Source organism: Anopheles coustani, chromosome 2 (assembly GCF_943734705.1).
Source record: "Anopheles coustani chromosome 2, idAnoCousDA_361_x.2, whole genome shotgun sequence".
NCBI lineage: Eukaryota > Metazoa > Arthropoda > Insecta > Diptera > Culicidae > Anopheles > Anopheles coustani.
The window spans coordinates 81127686-81142592 of NC_071289.1; the positions used below are offsets into that span (position 1 = coordinate 81127686).

The window sequence follows — 14907 nt, forward strand, 5'->3', positions numbered from 1 at the left end:
CATGGTTCCAGATCCAGACCATCTTTGATAAAAAAAAAGAATGCTACAGGGATTCGGGTTTCCCACCACTAGATTTGATTTTCCCATCACTACTAGTGACAGCTGCTCTGATTATTGATGGAAGAAGAGGGGTTTTGATTTAAATCGTTTATAACACATAGTTCCATGCTTTCATCAGCCAAACTATTTGTGAAACACGCGCACGACCTGCCAATCTCTGGTTGCGCAAAGTACATTTTTAGTAAATTCATATATTTGAGAATGTAATCGCATAACTAGTCAGTTTCATTAGAATTTTTAGAAAAACTGTATAGAAGAACCGTGCGATGATAGAGCAGCTTTGGGTAAACACATCCGTTTATAACAATGGGTCAAAGTGTATGATTTCACGTGCCGCTGTAAAAAGAAAATTTTGAATTATTTTGAAATAAAATAATTAGTTAACAATATTTCTAGAAAGTCGTTTTCAACAGTCTCTGCAAAGTGATGTTGGTATACAAAATACTTTTCAATGCCCAAACAAAAGGATATTAAATAAAAACGAGTGATGTGTAGCTATTCTGGAAAACAAATCTTCATACTTTCTCTTGAGGACATCGGTTTGTACTAACCACAACCAAAACCATATTACCAAAGTACCCTGGGCGAACCTAGCAACGGCTTTCGTTGCCATCAAATCAAACTGTGACGTCAGCGGCAGTATATTGTTCGGTGTTTCTCCCATTCCAAATTGTTTCGTGTGTAACAAATCAATGTCCACTGCTCAAACTAAACCGAAACCTGTGCCAACGCTAGCCTCCATGTTTGCACTGTTCGCAAAGTATCGGCCGACGCTGAACTCGTTCCAAGGAGATGGGAAACGCATTCTCCTTTCACAAAGCGACTGCTGGATGCAACAGGCAGACCTAATTGGATCCAAGTACTTCTCCCTCACCCAGACTGGGCTAACGTTTTTCGAGTTTAGGTAAGGTCATGGTTCTACCGAAGGTGCATCGCGTGATTACATGCTTCACAACAACCCTTTTCCGGCCAACATGATATATGGAGCAATGTAGTATGTTAACTCGCTTGGTACTGTTGTTCACATTTGTTTTATTTATTTCCCCCATCAACAGAAAATCCTCGCTAGATTATGAAGAATACATGCAGTTCCTGGCTATGCTATGCACGGACAAGTCGGTAGATCTAGAAGAAGTGAAAGCTAAATTGACCAACTGTGGCCCGCCGGGGATTAATACCTGACAGTTTGGAACCTACACGGTGATGTCCTACCTCAACAGTATACTCGAAGAGCATGAAAGCTCTCCGGAACATGAGCGCAACACAAGACGATAGGTTCTGGTATAATTTGGAAACATTGTAAAATTAAGGTTTAACATAATTGAAGGTACCTTACTCTGATTCCTTGACGCAACGGCTCTAATAAAGATCAGTGTTTCACTCCATTTTGAGGTTATCGTTACGAGTTTTTTCGGTTTAAATACGCTATGTTGCGGTAAGTAAAAATGACGTGGTTTGATGTATCCAAATTGTATTTATTATGTTTGACTGTATCCCCCATAATTTCTTTACACATACACCTTTCGGTACAGCGCTGGCTGCAAAAGTCGTTGCCTACAAGGACCTGAAGGGTAAAGCGTTATTTTAACTATGGTTTAGGTTTTAAGTGTATCATCCGTGACGTAGCACTCTCTATTCCAACAAAGGATGTCCACCATACGAATCAAGGATGTGTAACCTTCGTTATGCATATTTGCCAGCATATGTTCCAATTGTTTTCCTCTCCCTCTTTTTACGACTCTTTATCCATAGTTGTTAGGTTATACAAATAATAATATCATGTATAGAACAATAAGGGGGAAAGATAAGGTTTCCCAAGAATAACATCGGTTGGGACAAGATTTATGTAGTTTGCGGTATGTAGTTTAGTTGTTGTGGTAAAACATTAGCTAACTGTTACGAATATTATTCTTGTGGCTGCCCAGTGGAGATGCAGCACTGAAAAGGTGGTCAATCTTTTTCGTCGCACGAATGGGATGGGATAAAAATGTCTGTTCCCATCCCCTTCGGGAACCCTTTTTATTTATGCTTATATATCCGTTTATAGTGTATGTATATATTTATATGTGTGAAAAGATGTTTCCCCTTGGCGATAAATGATGCTTCCGAACCGAACGCAACGAAGAAAAACAAACACAGTATGGCTTTGCATTCCCTCGCCAGTGTTCTTTCATCTAAAGAGATCCTTAACCTAGTATGCTGCGCTTCACTCCTTCTGCGCTTTTCGTGCACGTTCCAGCGTACCATGCTGACTCCTTTACTACTGCCTTGTCCGTTAGGCGGATTGCCCGGTCAACAATACGTTTTCCATAGGGTACGAAGTGTAAAGAAGCATTCCATATGCCGCTTTAGTGTATTAACTCATTTTATACAATAATTGTTGTTAGAACATGATATACTAAGTGCGATAATTTAAAAAATCAAAACTGTAGAAATGTAAAAAAAACGGCACATTACAGGATAATAGCCTATTACACAAGCAGTAACATAAAGCACAATTTGCATTTAATTCATACACAAAGCTCCGTTTTAGAAGTAGAAGAAACCCAACAAGCGGTGTACAGTTTGTTCACTTTTTGCCTCGTTGAACCTAATTTGCTAGATTGTTTTACTTTAGTGCTGACAGTCCGAGGAGAACGGTTGACGAGATTTCATCGACCGATCGCCATATGCTAGGCTGAATAATTTTGATTAATCGTTTGCATTTTTACTTTTACTCACTAGGATGTGTGACGTGAACTATTCGATTTTCCATACTCGTTTCTTTGCCCCACGCCCCCGGTTTACTATTGCGTACTTCTGTTTCGTTCTCGCTTCTGCTCCACTTTACGTTGAAAATGTCTTTCCATCCTTTCATGCTTGATCCACATCGGTTTGTCTACCGTTATCACTTGCATGCCTTGCATCTATAATCGCCCCCTCAACTCGGTCTGCGGTTTTAGGAATGTGTTTTCGTTTGAAATTTTCTTTATGACGCCACGTTTGTAAAGGGCCCATCAATGTTACTAATCTTCAGCGAGCAGTAGTAGAGGGTTTTTGCAAACAGTAGTAGCGAGATGAGATACAAGCTTATGTATGCCACAAAAATTCCACTGTAATCCTGCAAAAAGAGGAAAAAGAAATATTATTGTTTGTTCAATGCGTTCGATACCATTATGCAGATCACTCATTGTGAAGGAATGCTTACCCTTACATAGGTGTAGGTAGCAAATGTAACACCGATACCGATCGCCAAAAAGATGATTCCTCCCAGGAAGAGTAAATTACGACGCTTACGACAAAAATCAGCCCCAACCGAAGACACCTTGCGACAGTGTGGACATCTTGCCAGATTGTTCTTCAACGTGTCGAACTATGCAGGGAAAGTAAAATATGCGTATTGTAAAACCAAGCAGTGAGAAGAGCTCGTTACTACTTACCAAAAACGTATCATGGCAATGGCCGCACGTCACTCGGCACATACCGGGCATTGGTAGCAACGGTGGCGTTACCGGGCTCGGTGCCAAGTTGATGATGCGTTTGCAGTTGGGCCGCGGGCAGGCAACCCGCTGAGACGAGCTCTTGCAGATGAGCAAGCAGTTGCACGGGCACCGCACGTACTTCTTTCCAGCAGGTGCATTTCGAATAGGCTGCGTAGGGGAGAGGAGCGTAGGGTAGTAAGCGAACAAGATAGGTTAATAATCGGACCACTAATAGTGTACAAATAGATATCGTTCGTCGCAAAGGGTTTCTTATTCTACGAATGTAACTATACGTAGGTTTTGAGTTGCACTGTGGTTCGATTTCAGTTTTGTGTTTTGAAGGTTTTGTCACTTTTAAGGTTTGGCGGCGGTCTAGAAGTCTTTCACTTTAAGAAAGCAATATACTCCACAGCCCGTAAGGTACGTTTTTCAAGCTTTGCTGAAGCATGCCCAATCGTTGCAACCCAACAATGCTATCTCGTTCTTTTACCACCACAAAGTGTGCTGTGAGTTGAGCTAGTGTACACAAGAGCGCGTCGACGTCGGCTGGGTGGATTAAACGGATCAAGTTTCATAGAGCCACGCATGTGAGCAGCGTGACAAGATTCTGGTAGAATAACAAGTAGTTTACCGGAACTCTGGATAAGATACCTTCGTTTTAAGTAAAACAAAATCCTTAAATGATGTCGGTCCATTTTACACCCCAAAAGCAGCGCGCTTCGTGCGATCGGGTAGACCTGTTTCGATTGGATACCGGTTGTGCGGTTCAACGTACCGTTGCTTCGTTGCACTGCAAACACTTGACGACATGCTGTTCCTTTTTCCAGGAGATGTCGATCAGTGCCTGGCAGACGCGGCACGTTACGATAATACTATTTTGCTGCTCCTGCTGATACGACGGTGGCACCTCATCGGGTCCAATTGGGGATGCATTGACAATTGCTGTAAAGCGAGAAAAAATGGTTAGTGATCGTAAGTTACCTTTATGTAAAATATCTATCGATTCTTAAGAGAGGTCAAGAACTGAAAACCTATTTACATCGGTTGGGAGAAACCAAAAATATTGGACTGATTAACTTAATCTTCCGGTCATAATTGGTTCAGAAACACATTCCAATGAATGGAAAATAAACATCGAGCATACAAAACGGCTGATTGGGGAAGAGAACATTACAGTTTGCTTCATTTTCCGCTATCAAAGTATGCGAGATGCCGCTCTTACCACATCATCAGGACCTTGCCTAGAACGTCTTTTCACTGTTCAGGCAGTACAATCTCTCGACTGCCGCTGATAAGCTAGCGAATGTAAAATAAAAACAAAAGACCCTGATTGCTACGAGCATCCCGAGAACAGTACGACTGAATTAGCCGGTCATTTTTCATTTGTCAAGCCTGTGCGCTGTACCCCTCCTACCCTTTGAGAGCAAGCGGGACAACAACTGGCAAGGCTGACTCATCACATAACCGCAGCTCTTTGCGGTACCGAAAAACTACAACTCCTTCAGAATTTGCGGTTTGCTCGATGTAATTGTATGGTTGTTTTATATTCTTTCATACAAGAAAATGATAACACTATCTTCAACTAATCTGCACCTTGGCGAGGAAAAAGATTGTTGCCTAAGTAAGCTCTTCCGGAACTGCCCATACTTACGTTGCACTGATCCTGAATCTTGCGATTGTTGCTGTTGCTGTGATTGCTTCAAGAGGGGTTGCTTCTCCGATTCACTATCCATTGTTGCTTCCGGCTGCACCGTACGTGCGCTTAGCTGCTGTGGGCCGTAGGTTGGACGTATCAGTGCTTTTTAACCGAGTCGAGTTCACAATTGATGCGTTTTACGACGACAGTTACACACCCCGCCCGCCCTGTGTAACGAGGGAACAAAGAGGATTGCTGCCTCCGAAGGAAGAAGTTGCGCCTCGTTCAGATGAATGCAGCGGAGGAAGATTCAGCATAGAATCTAACCTTTTTGCGTATCACTTGCGTGTCGAACGACGCACTTGTCCGTGTGCTATCGCAAAGCAAAGCCAATCGTACAAAATTTGATACTTTGGTTGCCTCACTTTGACATTTGCCTTTTTTTTTTCTCTTCCGCTTCGCTACCAAGTGAATTTCTATTGCTTCATTCCCTTCGGCTGCTTGAGGTCACTTCTGCAACGCACGGTCTGGGGGCAACGCGGCTCCTTCTTTCACAATTCATCAATTACAGTGCACTAACCCCGCCCGTACTGAAAACTGTTGTTTCTACAGCGTAGCAATGAACCACCATATTAAAGCCCGAGGCTGCACAACGGAGTATCGACGAGCACCGTCTGACGAGCAAATACCGAATGAAAATAAAAAAAAGCGACTTATGTTGACAGATTTTCTGTGTCGAGCTGGTTTTATCGTCCTGCACAGCCCTGACGGTAAATCTGCAGGATCGAATCACAGATGTCGAGCAGTTTTCGAACAACTGTGACAGCCCTGAAACCCAAGGCAGAATTTTGGTCGAATTCTCTCTTGGTCTTGGAATGCCGGCGAATTTCCGTGCTTGGTGATTGAATGCTGTGATTGGTCCAATTTGAGAAACTCAAACTTGGGCAAGTGTAATATAAATGATGCTGTATGCATCAAAGAATCAATATTCCTTCTCGGCTCAAAACATGTATTTCAAACATACACCTCGGATAATGTCGTTCTGTAATTGAATTCAGTACTAACCCCTTCACAGTTTTGCCCTCTAAGCCTATATCGGACAGTTTTTTGTCTCACGTTTTGTTTCTACTTTCATTATGCGTCGTTAATTTAGAGTGCATCTGCTTTGAACACTCGTTCTTATGTGTTTGGAAATTTTTAGTCATGTTTTCTGATCATAAGGAAAATATAAAATTTTCTTCAGCTTTAGAACAAAAACTGTACAAAAATGTAACAAACTAGTGTGACAATTTTTCGAGTCATTTACTCAACAACACAGCAGGACTGTGAAGGGGTTAAAAATCTTCTTCTTCTTGGTGTAACGACCTTGTTGGTCATGCCTTGTTGGGCTTACGAGAGTTTTACCCTATGTGTATGTGGATAGTCAGTTCTCTCATACAGTGGAGGGCTCAGTCTCGGTTGGGATTCGAACCCCCACCGTTGAGGTGGTGAGAGCCCCAACGCTCATGGGCCGATGTTCTAACTGGCACTACCGCTCGGTAGATGTAGGCTCATTTAGTTTTATCTTATCAATGGTAAATCGCGTGAAGAACATAATACATTCATTGCTTCTACGTCGACTCATATCGTGACTATTTGGACTACGAATTCAAGCAAACTCTGAAGGCTGATCAAATCGAGTCCAAGCGAATCAACACTGATTCGAGTCCATCAAATGGGAACCAATCCTTCCGAATCCGATGGAGTCTTCGAATCTTCCAAATTCGTGTTCGCACAACACAACAATAAACAGCCGCGACGCTTATTTTAGTCCGCCGCATCGCGTCATCTCGGTGGAATGTTTTGAGCGAAGTGCAATTAGCATCTTGGAGTTGAGACACATAAAACTACTTTTGATATCGCCGGGCCGCAAGTTAGAAACTGTGTGTGTGGTTTAACCAAAAAGACTTTTCAAAATGGGTTGCTTCGAAAGTAAACCCAATCAACAGGCTCAACCGCTCGCCGTGAGGGGACATACGGATATATTTTGGCTCATTCTTTATATCGTATTTTGGGTTGGACTGGTAAGTAAGGCTGGTGTCATTGCTTTACCGCACGATGTTTTGTCGGACGACAGGTCCGCCAATTTTTCTGTAATTTTTTAAATTCGAAGACGATTAAATGAATTTTATTATTTTTCTTAGATGAAAGGCACAACTCCGAGTTTATAAAGTCCAACTTTGTTGACAGATAAAATCGGATGCGTCCATCCGATAAAATCAAATGATTTTGATTTTGTCGTGCGGAGAAATCGTGCGAACCTTGCAGCTGTCAAATCCCATACATTTTCGCCTGTCAAAAGATCGTGCGGTAAAGCACTGACACCAGCCTAAGGCAGCGTGGAAAATGAACGATTTCGAAGTTATACTATATCTTATCTGCAAGAACTGAACAGCGGGTGTATCTTTTTACGATAACCATCTTTTGTTATCATGCGCATCCCAAAACGACCCGAAGTCAAACACACAAGGGCATTGTGCGTGCAGCTAATTACCGTGTAGCGGTGTTCCCCCGGTGGCACCGACACCGCCCCTATGTTAGTCATGCTTCTGAATAAAACGTAACCCTTTTATTTGAACCAGCAACATAACAGATGGGCTTTGACTTCTATTCCCTGACCTTGTTCAACATATCCTGTAAGGGGAGGTAATGTAATGCCTTTCTTTAAAGCTACCTTATTTTAGCTGCCCGGGTAGAGCATGCGCCAAGGTCAAAGTTAATGAAGCACATCGAACCTGCACCACTTCCTCACCCAGCGTCACGTTTGGTTACCACTTGCGTTGTTTTTTTCTATTTATTTTAGATCGTGATCGCAATATTCTCCTTTATTTATGGAAACCCGCTTCGCATCATCAATGGGTATGACTCGTTTGGAAATACTTGCGGTGTCCGTAGCAACGACAAGTACTCCAACTTTCCCCTGTCCGGCATGAACACGGAAGATAAGCCGTATCTGTTCTTCCTGGACGTAAAGGAACTTCGGCATACTCTTAAAATTTGCGTCAAAGAATGTCCCACGCGTGAGATCGTCAGTGCAGCCGAGTTGTACCGCTACTATGACGAGCGGAACACCAAGTACTGCCGGTATGATTTCAACATGAGCATCCTCCAGACGCAGGACTCGAACGCTCCGAAGTATTTCGACTTCAATGGCCCCTGCCCGCCGTTTCCGGTGTACCAGTCGGCCCCGGTTCTGCATCGCTGCATTCCGACCGGTGTCAACGCCCCACTGCAGCAGGTGAAGAAAATGTACGCTCTGATCAATTCCTGGGAGGCCACACAGCAAGTGTTTAGCGATCTGTACAAGGCCTGGCCAACGATCGTGCTAGTCTGTGCACTAAGCTTGGTATTTTCGATCGTCATGATTGCCCTGCTACACTGGCTGGCAACGATCGTGTCCTGGCTAATCTGCATCATCGTCGTGGTGGCCAGTATCGGTATCACCGGAGTGCTCTGGTGGAGCTACTACAAGACAAAGCACACGCTCGATACGGACCAGCAGTTGTCCTACCTGGAGGAGCTGGTGCGCAATGAAACGACCATCTACGTGCTCGCAATCGCAGCAACCTGCATCATGATTATCCTGCTCGTCATCGTTTACTATCTGCGCGAAAAGCTTACCGGTCTGGCGGCCCTGTTCGAGGAGGCGGGCAAGTGTATGTTGCAGCTGCCGGGACTCTCCGGGCCACCATTGCTAGCGTTCCTTGCACTGTCCGTTTTTCTCGCCTTTTGGGTGACGGTTGTGATATGTATGGCCACCGCAAACTATCCCGGCGTGAAGCCACTGCTCCCATTGACGCAGCTCGAGGAAAGTGCCTCACTTGCGAACGACACGAAACTACGGCCTGAGCTGGCGGGACAGAACGACACTAGCTTCAAATGTAAGTAGGCTTATTTCCGTTCTATGACACCACGCTTACTATGACGCGTTGTTTTGTTTTTACCTTCAGCCTTTAAGCTAGTAGAGTACCACAACGCCAACATCCTACGCCACATGCTGTGGATCTACATCATTGGGCTCATCTGGACCAGCGAGTTCATCTTCGCCTGCCAGCAGCTGGCAATCGCCGGTGCCGTAGCATTCTGGTACTTCCGCAAACCGACCGATTCGCCCGTTCTGCATTCCATTGCCAAGCTGGTCAAGTATCATCTGGGTTCGGTGGCGAAGGGATCGCTAATTATTACGATTTTCAAGATTCCACGCCTTATCTTAACCTATCTTTATGCCAAGTAAGTTCCCTTTCTGGTCGTGTTTTGCTTTTTACATTTTGAAGATTTGTTCACCGCTTTGGTTCATCCTCAATCACAGATTGAAACGCCACCAACAGGAAGGTTCGGAGTGTGCCAGTTGCTGTCTGCGGTGCTGTATTTGTAGTTTCTGGTTGCTGGAAAAGTTCATTCGCTACCTCAACCACAACGCGTACACGGTCATTGCTATTGAGGGTGTAAATTTCTGTCCCGCTGCTAAGATTGTAAGTGACTCGTTCAATAGAGGGTTTTATTTCTTCGCTCGTGTTTTGCACCATTTTGTTCGTATTCCCTTCTGGCCAGGCTTGGAATGCACTCGTGACGAACGCGCTACAGGTCGCCACCATCAACGGAATTGGCGATTTTGTACTGTTCCTCGGTAAACTGGCCGTGGCGGCGCTCTGCGGGCTGGTAAGCATCCTCCTGCTGCGCGACAATCCGGACTTGCACTTCTACATGGCTCCGGTGATTATTATCACCGTGTTTGCGTTCTTCATTGCTCACATTATCCTCTCGCTGTACGAGGTACGTAGAGTTAGGCGTATTCCCAGGCGCCAAAGTGTGCATAATCATAATAAAAATGTTCTCCCTGCAGATGGTTGTGGACACGCTGTTCCTGTGTGTGTGCGAAGATCGCACCATTAACGGTAACAGTGGACGCTGGAAGGATAGCAACCTCGCTCGCTTGCTGGGCGAAGCGCCGGAACCGGACGCGGTCGAAGCTCCGATGCAGGAGGTCCAACTGACACCGATTACCAAGCAACCATTTTCCGCCCAGTTCCTTCAAGCGGAGATGGAAAACAGCAAGGCTTAAGGCTGAATGGTAATTCACCAGAAAGTAAAGATAATCAATGGTTTGCCTATTGACCAATTACACAATGCGTTAAGAAATAGGCTTCAAAATTAAATGTCGAGTATGAATCATTAATAATTTATCAGTAAATTATACTGTATGCTATCGTTAATCATTTGGAAAGAGCGTGACGTCACACAATCGTGTTTTCATCGTCAAATAATATCGATAATAATAACATTTAAAAATCACATTAGAAAGCCGATCATATTCGTCTCATGCTATTATCGGCGTGTCATAAATCTCAACTTCTCAAATCGCACAACTCCGTACTAAAAACGAACATCTTTAGCACGGTGATGATGCAAAACACGCTGTATCGTTCAACAATACCGATTAGTTCGTGCTAAACTTATTTAAAAAATGTATTTTTAAGCTAAAAGGTAAACATCAATTTCGGACACACATTAAACATAACCCGCCAACGCCAACTGATTCGCTCAAGATGTCCAACTAAACAGCAAACGATAGTACGTAAAGCATAAACTATGCTTGGCAAACAGACGGTGTTCTTCCAAACAAACAGAAAAGCGCTTACGATAAACTCTGCCAGGGAATAATAGTTTTTCAACAACATTCAAAAGCGATAATGTATTTACACGTTGCTAATATGCGAACCAATAACGACTGTTGATTGTTTTTTTTTACACGAATTAGAGTTTTGTATTACAGTTTTTGGAGGCCTACTCAGATGAACTATACATCACAGAATGTAACGGGCCTGCCATTCTGCTATTATTGAACTAAAATGCTAAAGAAATAAAGATGTGCACTTACTGAAGACAGCCTTGATTAATTTCGTGAACAGATTTGAAGTCATGTGCAAAAATGATATTGGGGGGTTGGTTTAAATATAATTTATTCCAATGTACATTCCATCAACTGCAGTTCGGCAAATACAGAAGGATCGAGGTTTGTATTTTACGTTTATCCGCGAATACGGAAGGTCTGGACAATGGCTGATTGAACTTGAGAGGTTTAATATATCAGTATGTTTGCTCTTTCAATGAAGCACGTCTGTTTACTTCGACCGTTTTAAGTCGTAAGAGTGTGTACGGTAATATATTAGTATCGGTGAGCTGGAACCATGCTTCGAAACCGGTAACGACCGCACCCGGAAGGGCCTGAGCAGTTTCTAGCTTGCAGGCTTTCAGGATGCCAGTAGATAAGGTGCATGGTGTTAACCTTCCTGAGCGACATCCCATACCCAGGGCCCAGGGCGGTCTGGGCTTGGACGGAATGGTTTCAATTTTTCTTCGACCCACCAAACCCAGCAAAGCCCATAATTGCGGCCATTTCCGAACCACCAGCGTCCAGGTCGAGATCGTCATCATCCGCCTTTCGCTTGCGTTCTTTCCTCTTCTCGCGTTTGTACTCGCGGTAGCGATCTTCTTCCTCCTTGGCTTCCCGGACGCGCGACTCCAACTCATAGTCTTTTTTCTTCTCCTCGGTTTTTTTCTTGTTAATTTTGAACCGTTCCTTCACCTGGTCCAGGGAGCTACGTTCGACCTTCATCGACATGCCCAGATTTCGCTGATGCTTCTTCCCGTTGATGTGGTCCAGGAAATTGATCGAGTCCTTAACGACACAGTCGCAAACATTGCAGTAGTAGCCGCCGGACTGCGACGAGGGGGTACTCTTGTTGATGACCATGCTCTTGCCCAGCTTGCTGTCCAGGTCCACTTTGTACTCGCGCTGCTTGAGCAGCTCCTTGGTAACGGGTTCTGGAACCAAACAGCGGCGGTTAATACCCTATTCTAGCACTCAAGACCACCTGTAACCAACGTACCTTCATCTTCGGGGCCTTTATCCTTCGCCAGGATTCGCTCGTGCGCCAACCGTTCATACTCCTTCCGGTCCCACTTCCTACGATGATCATCCGGTCTCATCGACATCCTGCTGCTGCTATCGTTTAGCCTATTCACTATCACTTGGAGTGCGATTTGTTTCAATTTCTTTTCCAGACAAATGGCTTATTTCGATTGGAAAAAACTACGACTGAAACAGCCCAGATTACCAACTGTTTGGATCGAGTTTCACAAGACAACAAAAATTTGACAGATGTTTTGTTTATAAACTCTTCAGGGAAGCTTCCACTCAGGCGTAGGTCTTTTGTAAATAAATTCAGTTTAACTAATCTGCTAATATTGACAATTTTTCCATTTTTGTGTAAATAAATACTCCAATGTTAGTGCTTTATATTATTAACCATTTATTCTTTTCTTCATAACATCCCGCAGCTGCATAGACACTAGTGAAACTACAGTAGGTAACAAAAAAAAGTACAGACGCGTTTTTGGCACATACGTAAACATAGATACAAACAAAAACCGATTTGAGCACGAAAATGGTTCAATTTATTTTAAGAACAATAATATAAATACAAAAATTTATAAATTGAATTATACAGCTGTATTGGTTTAATTTTTGCTCGCATGACCGAACGTTTAAAAGAATTTAAAAAAGCAATGCCACGAAAACTATACATAAACACGGGTGCATCGAAAATGTTCGGTTTAACAAGATAGACAACGAACAATTTGGAACGATTTAGCTTTTCTCTCTTTTTTAATATTGCAAACATGGAGTAGATAATAGTACATTTATTTCTGATAGTTAAAATAGAATGCAGTTCTCGGCATGCCACGTATCTTGACGATAACGAAACTCTTATTACCATATAAGACGATAGCTCCAATGCGCAGAAACCATTGCCAATCAACTCAAAGATACAATTCCGGCACCGTACGAACCGAACCTTATGCTAGAAATGCGTGTATGTATGTACTGCTGCCCGCTTCGCCTCTGAGCATGTTCCACAGCATCCTTCCCCGTGCCGGTTTATTGAGAGAACTGAAATTATATGTGTAGCATATACTTGTGTCGCGATTCTGAACAGTGGTATTGTGGTCGTTTTAGCTTTCGTTCGCCGTTTGAAATGCTTTTCAACTGGATTAACTTGAGATGAGATGCGTTTGGTGTTTTGGTATGGAGTAAGTTATGATGTTAACGGTTACTTTCGGCATTTAGTTACGTTGATTGTTTCTGTGTTATTACAATAATAGGATCGATCTACGCCGTTCTTCCTCCGTTTATGGTAATGGTTCATTTGAATGCACTATTTTGATTCTTTCTCACAAAAGCGTATTTCATTTAACTGAATAAGGCTTTTCATCATTATCATCATCAACATTCTTTCCATGCTTGCATAATTGGATCTGTGTACTTGTGAGAATACTAAACGTATCATCTCGAGTGTGCCTAAACGTTCAAAGAAGATCGATTACCCATGTTGGTTGCATGTTACATTTGTTCAACAATTTCGTTGCGATCAGAGCGTCGAATCAGCTTCGCCTTCTAGTCCGACGGTACGCACACTTTTAGGAACACATCGAAAGAGCAATGCCGAGAAAGTCCTCAAATCCGATCGTAATGACGCCCTTCTGCTCAGTATCGCGCACACGGAACGCATCGGTGAAGCGCTGTATCTGGATGCAGGTCACAATGAACTGATCGACCGATATTTCCTTTCGATTGACCGGGTCGTTCTTCGTGATTAGGTACTGGATGAACTGCGGCGAAAAGCGGAAGCCCATCTGGGTGAGGGCTTGAGTGAGCTCGGACTCCTCGATATGACCAGACGCGTCGCGGTCAAAGTTTTTAAACACCTGCAGCCACTGGTTGATGTAGTTGTACAGCTTCTCAAAGTCGTAGATGTCCACCGTGCCAACCTTGTTCCGATCGAACATGCCTAAGAGAATTAAAAATAAATACACATACAGTTACCATGTACCATCTTAATTGGTGCGTACGCACCAACGAAATATAATACTCACTGATCATCAAGTTGCAAGCCGTGTCGGAGAAGTGATCACCGCGACCGTTGATAAGCGCCTGCTGGAGCTCCCGGTTGTTGATTCGGCCGGTGTTGTCCTTGTCGATGTTGCGGAAAATATTCTGAATCTCTGGGTTCACCGCAGGTTGTTGGGGCGGAGGCGCATAAGCGCCATAGCCCGCTGCAGTTCCCGGATGCTGCCCATAGCCCGCAGCTGCTGCTGGGTGCTGCCCATAGCCTCCTCCGTACTGCGGTTGCGGATAACCTCCCTGGGTAGAAGCAGATAACGAAGCACCCGGTTAATACGATCAGATCACCATTGCACATTTGTGAATCACTCTTGGGACAGCATCGTTTTCTGATTCATCGGCCAGCTTAGGCACGAAAACAGCGTAAATAAATCACCACAGTAACGAAGGTCAGGTGAACGAGGCAGCCGAAAAAACACGTCACAACATCAACAAACCGGTAGGCCACATCTTACCTGATAAGCCATTTGTGGTATTTAATTGTTTTCTTCGTTTGCACAAGAAATGAGGAACTGGATAATAATTTGGTCACGATTAGATAAAAAGAATGCAGGACACACCAGGCAATATCCCAGACGCGATTGCACTAGCTAACGTAGCTAAAATACTTTTGACAATTGTCTGGGAAGTTGTCAAATGCGAAATTATTCGATTTTTTTTTCTTGTTGTTCATGAAATACAGGCAATTGTTTGATTGTAAAATAGAAGAAATGAAACTTAAAATTACAATATCAACCATTCTGAAA

At 43.6% G+C, this 14907-nt stretch overlaps 5 protein-coding genes across 7 annotated transcripts; 2 read left to right on the top strand and 3 right to left on the bottom strand.

Moving 5' to 3' along the window:
- The first annotated feature begins 752 nt into the window (after positions 1-752).
- On the top strand, positions 753-1242 carry LOC131263560 (uncharacterized). Its single transcript, XM_058265772.1, has 2 exons — positions 753-964; positions 1116-1242. The coding sequence occupies exons 1-2, from the start codon at positions 753-755 to the stop codon at positions 1240-1242; spliced, it is 339 nt and encodes a 112-aa protein (XP_058121755.1).
- A 963-nt stretch (positions 1243-2205) lies between these two features.
- On the bottom strand, positions 2206-5831 carry LOC131263558 (type 1 phosphatidylinositol 4,5-bisphosphate 4-phosphatase). Its single transcript, XM_058265771.1, has 5 exons — positions 5173-5831; positions 4297-4463; positions 3480-3689; positions 3248-3412; positions 2206-3160 (listed from the first exon to the last, which is right to left on the bottom strand). Exons 1-5 carry the CDS (start codon positions 5252-5254, stop codon positions 3029-3031), a joined length of 756 nt encoding a protein of 251 aa, XP_058121754.1. The 5' UTR covers positions 5255-5831; the 3' UTR covers positions 2206-3028.
- Positions 5832-7034: 1203 nt separating this feature from the next.
- LOC131266841 (choline transporter-like 1) lies at positions 7035-11067 on the top strand. 3 transcript variants are annotated; one of them, XM_058269499.1, is made up of 6 exons: positions 7035-7220; positions 8000-9077; positions 9147-9426; positions 9506-9668; positions 9748-9969; positions 10040-11067. In XM_058269499.1, exons 1-6 carry the CDS (start codon positions 7113-7115, stop codon positions 10256-10258), a joined length of 2070 nt encoding a protein of 689 aa, XP_058125482.1. In that variant the 5' UTR covers positions 7035-7112; the 3' UTR covers positions 10259-11067. The 3 variants fall into 3 exon arrangements, with proteins under 3 accessions (XP_058125482.1, XP_058125483.1, XP_058125484.1); XM_058269500.1 differs by having other exon boundaries at positions 9159-9426; XM_058269501.1 differs by having other exon boundaries at positions 8000-9049; positions 9155-9426.
- Positions 11068-11134: 67 nt separating this feature from the next.
- On the bottom strand, positions 11135-12327 carry LOC131266842 (zinc finger matrin-type protein 2). The gene is made up of 2 exons (XM_058269502.1): positions 12087-12327; positions 11135-12021 (listed from the first exon to the last, which is right to left on the bottom strand). Exons 1-2 carry the CDS (start codon positions 12190-12192, stop codon positions 11543-11545), a joined length of 585 nt encoding a protein of 194 aa, XP_058125485.1. The 5' UTR covers positions 12193-12327; the 3' UTR covers positions 11135-11542.
- Positions 12328-12846: 519 nt separating this feature from the next.
- Positions 12847-14814, bottom strand: LOC131262231 (peflin). The gene is made up of 3 exons (XM_058264186.1): positions 14617-14814; positions 14134-14401; positions 12847-14048 (listed from the first exon to the last, which is right to left on the bottom strand). Exons 1-3 carry the CDS (start codon positions 14626-14628, stop codon positions 13678-13680), a joined length of 651 nt encoding a protein of 216 aa, XP_058120169.1. The 5' UTR covers positions 14629-14814; the 3' UTR covers positions 12847-13677.
- Positions 14815-14907: the final 93 nt, after the last annotated feature.

What these genes read in the sequence shown, in the direction of transcription:
- LOC131263560 (XM_058265772.1), top strand. Translation starts at nt 753, where the DNA reads ATGTCCACTGCTCAAACTAAACCGAAACCTGTGCCAACGCTAGCCTCC. An exon ending in CTAACGTTTTTCGAGTTTAG is followed by an intron (nt 965 to 1,115) that starts GTAAGGTCATGG and finishes CCCCATCAACAG; the next exon opens with AAAATCCTCGCTAGATTATG.
- LOC131263558 (XM_058265771.1), bottom strand. Translation starts at nt 5,254, where the DNA reads ATGGATAGTGAATCGGAGAAGCAACCCCTCTTGAAGCAATCACAGCAA. An exon ending in AGATTCAGGATCAGTGCAAC is followed by an intron (nt 4,464 to 5,172) that starts GTAAGTATGGGC and finishes CTCGCTTTACAG; the next exon opens with CAATTGTCAATGCATCCCCA. An exon ending in TGCAGTGCAACGAAGCAACG is followed by an intron (nt 3,690 to 4,296) that starts GTACGTTGAACC and finishes TCCCCTACGCAG; the next exon opens with CCTATTCGAAATGCACCTGC.
- LOC131266841 (XM_058269499.1), top strand. Translation starts at nt 7,113, where the DNA reads ATGGGTTGCTTCGAAAGTAAACCCAATCAACAGGCTCAACCGCTCGCC. An exon ending in TCTGTCCCGCTGCTAAGATT is followed by an intron (nt 9,669 to 9,747) that starts GTAAGTGACTCG and finishes CCTTCTGGCCAG; the next exon opens with GCTTGGAATGCACTCGTGAC. An exon ending in TTATCCTCTCGCTGTACGAG is followed by an intron (nt 9,970 to 10,039) that starts GTACGTAGAGTT and finishes TTCTCCCTGCAG; the next exon opens with ATGGTTGTGGACACGCTGTT.
- LOC131266842 (XM_058269502.1), bottom strand. Translation starts at nt 12,192, where the DNA reads ATGTCGATGAGACCGGATGATCATCGTAGGAAGTGGGACCGGAAGGAG. An exon ending in TAAAGGCCCCGAAGATGAAG is followed by an intron (nt 12,022 to 12,086) that starts GTACGTTGGTTA and finishes GTTTGGTTCCAG; the next exon opens with AACCCGTTACCAAGGAGCTG.
- LOC131262231 (XM_058264186.1), bottom strand. An exon ending in GGCTTGCAACTTGATGATCA is followed by an intron (nt 14,049 to 14,133) that starts GTGAGTATTATA and finishes TAATTCTCTTAG; the next exon opens with GCATGTTCGATCGGAACAAG.